This window comes from Eutrema salsugineum, unplaced genomic scaffold (genome assembly GCF_000478725.1).
Source record: "Eutrema salsugineum unplaced genomic scaffold, Eutsalg1_0 scaffold_7, whole genome shotgun sequence".
Classification (NCBI taxonomy): domain Eukaryota; kingdom Viridiplantae; phylum Streptophyta; class Magnoliopsida; order Brassicales; family Brassicaceae; genus Eutrema; species Eutrema salsugineum.
In genome coordinates this window covers 13,445,817-13,448,221 of record NW_006256486.1, presented here as the reverse complement: position 1 = coordinate 13,448,221, position 2,405 = coordinate 13,445,817, and the positions used below count along the sequence as shown (strand labels likewise).

Here is a 2,405-nt window from a genome sequence, read left to right as displayed (position 1 = left end):
ATACATAATATACACATATCAAAACTAAAGTTTGGAAAAAAAAGATTAAACACCAATGCATGTTACTGTGAATATTCAGACTACATCAGTGATTGATAGACCAATGCATGATTCATATAAGTCGTTTAATCAATAGTTATTTTTTTGAAAAGTCGCAACTTTACATAAAAATTCAAACAATATGTTCTGAAAAGTTGAAAATAGACATAACCCATGGACAAAATTCATTGAATCTACCTACTTACTTATTTTGTTCTTTCCCTATATATATATATATGTTATCTTAACAAGAAGAATATTTGTTCTTCAAATAAACATATCAAACCAGAAAAAAGAAAAAAAAAAACAAAAAAATCCCAAGCCCTTATCCTTCGTGATGGATTCATATGATGCAGTTCGTGATTTGCATGCATGGAGGGCCGACTGGAACATTGGCGTCAAGGTCTTGAGACGATGGTTTATTGTTCATCGAAACAGGAATCCAGGCTTAGCATTCGTTTTCGTTGATGAACATGTAAGCTCGTGATAACATATATGTTTTTATTGTACTTTAGCATGTTATATAATGCGATTGTCATTATATTTGTTTATAATTTAGGGCTCTAGAATTTATGGTACTTGTGGTGCTACATGTTATGAGTACTTCGAGAGGGTTTGCCCTGAAGGAGGATGGGTAAGACTGACCAATTTCGGCTTGATTCGGTCGGATTGGGAAAGGAAGGAAAGAGTTACTTAACACAAATCCCAGATCACTCTCAACTCGGAGACCAAGGCTTCACGGATCAGGCCATTGTCTGAAGATCCCTTCATGAATTTCGTTGATTTTGATGAGATTTATAATCGTCCCTATAATCACTTGTACCCAGTTGGTACGATTTTGATTTACACTCTTTAAAAATCGGAACTCGATAAATGTTTTACAATAGTTTATTTCTTTTAAAATTATTTTATTTTATCCATGCATGGCTAATAAAGTACTTTATTTTTTGCAGATCTTATTGGAGTGTTGGTGAATGTTGGTGAACTCTTAACATCTGAGTCCTCAAATGGAAGTACTGAAAAAACGCTGAAGTTCACTATCAAGAATCTTGAGTAAGAATACTTTAAGTTTGACTCATATAAATTATGATAAATAATGAGGAAAATAATTATTAATTTTAATTTTGACAAAGGGATCGGACTGTTAATTGCTTGGCTCATGGTGATTTCGCTGTTGATATCAAGAACCAGACTGTAGGCGTAGATGGTCCGGTTGCGATTTGTGTATTGACGGATTATATGGTCAACAAATATCAAGGTATGTGATCTATAAATTTTAATGAGGTTTTATATCATGCAAATAATCTAAATAATTAAACGTAGGAATAGTTGTATTCTGATTTCTTCACTTGACTTTTATTTTAGATGAAATAACCATCCATGATCATGAGAATATTGGCTTTTCACGTTTCTTTGTTACTCCACCTATTGATGAGGTTCTCATCTATCGTAGGAAGTAAGTATAAGAAACTTTTGGTTACTTAAAATTCAGTTTATTTAACTAATATTATACTTATATATAAATATAATGGATAGGATTCGGGAAAGGATAAAGAAGAGAATGGAGGATGCAGGAAACCATGGAATGTGACTTGCATAAATGGCGGTTCTATGAGTTTATCGTTTTCGTATTTCTTTTATTATATGTTTAAGACTTCATGGCGTGATGTTATCCTTACTATGTTTTCTTATGTTTTAACTTAAACTCGGTACTGCGTTTAAATAATTATGTTGTTTTTAATCTAAAAATTTTAATTGCTGTTATTTATATAACCTGCTCTAAAATATCTGATTAGTTAACTTTAGAAAGAAATAGTTAAACCAGATATACACTACATTCGTATTCATAATAATTAATAGTTAAATCAGATATACACTAATTTGTAAGATTCATATATATCTCTATCATATTTTCTGTAACTTTAGATGATTTTATCTTATAAATCTTACAAACTTGTATAGTCATAAAAAAATGTGAATCTAAATAAATCACATATTTTAAATATGAAGAAATAGTACATATTAAAATTTAGAAATTTAGTAATTTTTGGTAGTTATACAAAATAAAAAAAAGTAAACTTCTGTGCCAAAAATATTAAATGAAATTCTATTTTCCCAAAATGGTCACATATTTTCACGCAAATAAGAAAATTTATAAATTTGAATGTTTGGCCATTAAGCAAATAATTGTCAACTATACATTTTACTCATCTTTAAGGTTTATCGCTTTGAAAAATTATAGTAACTACTTAAAAGTATTAAACTCACACGTACCAAGTTTTTTTAGTTTAAAATCCTAAAGACTACATCCTTAAACACGTGTATAAAAGAGTTTTTCATTATTCTTATGAACAGAATAAAGAAAC

The 2,405-nt window shown here is 29.5% G+C and overlaps 1 protein-coding gene across 1 annotated transcript; it reads left to right on the top strand.

Moving 5' to 3' along the window:
• The first annotated feature begins 376 nt into the window (after positions 1–376).
• Positions 377–1,499, top strand: LOC112083135. Its single transcript, XM_024150867.1, has 6 exons — positions 377–514; positions 599–673; positions 749–869; positions 993–1,092; positions 1,173–1,297; positions 1,405–1,499. The coding sequence occupies exons 1-6, from the start codon at positions 377–379 to the stop codon at positions 1,497–1,499; spliced, it is 654 nt and encodes a 217-aa protein (XP_024006635.1).
• Positions 1,500–2,405: the final 906 nt, after the last annotated feature.

Bases quoted from the DNA above. Each gene is read 5' to 3' on its own strand.
- LOC112083135 (XM_024150867.1), top strand. From the start codon at position 377: ATGGATTCATATGATGCAGTTCGTGATTTGCATGCATGGAGGGCCGAC. The intron at 1,093-1,172 runs GTAAGAATACTT...ATTTTGACAAAG, and splicing joins TTCACTATCAAGAATCTTGA to GGATCGGACTGTTAATTGCT. The intron at 1,298-1,404 runs GTATGTGATCTA...CTTTTATTTTAG, and splicing joins TATGGTCAACAAATATCAAG to ATGAAATAACCATCCATGAT.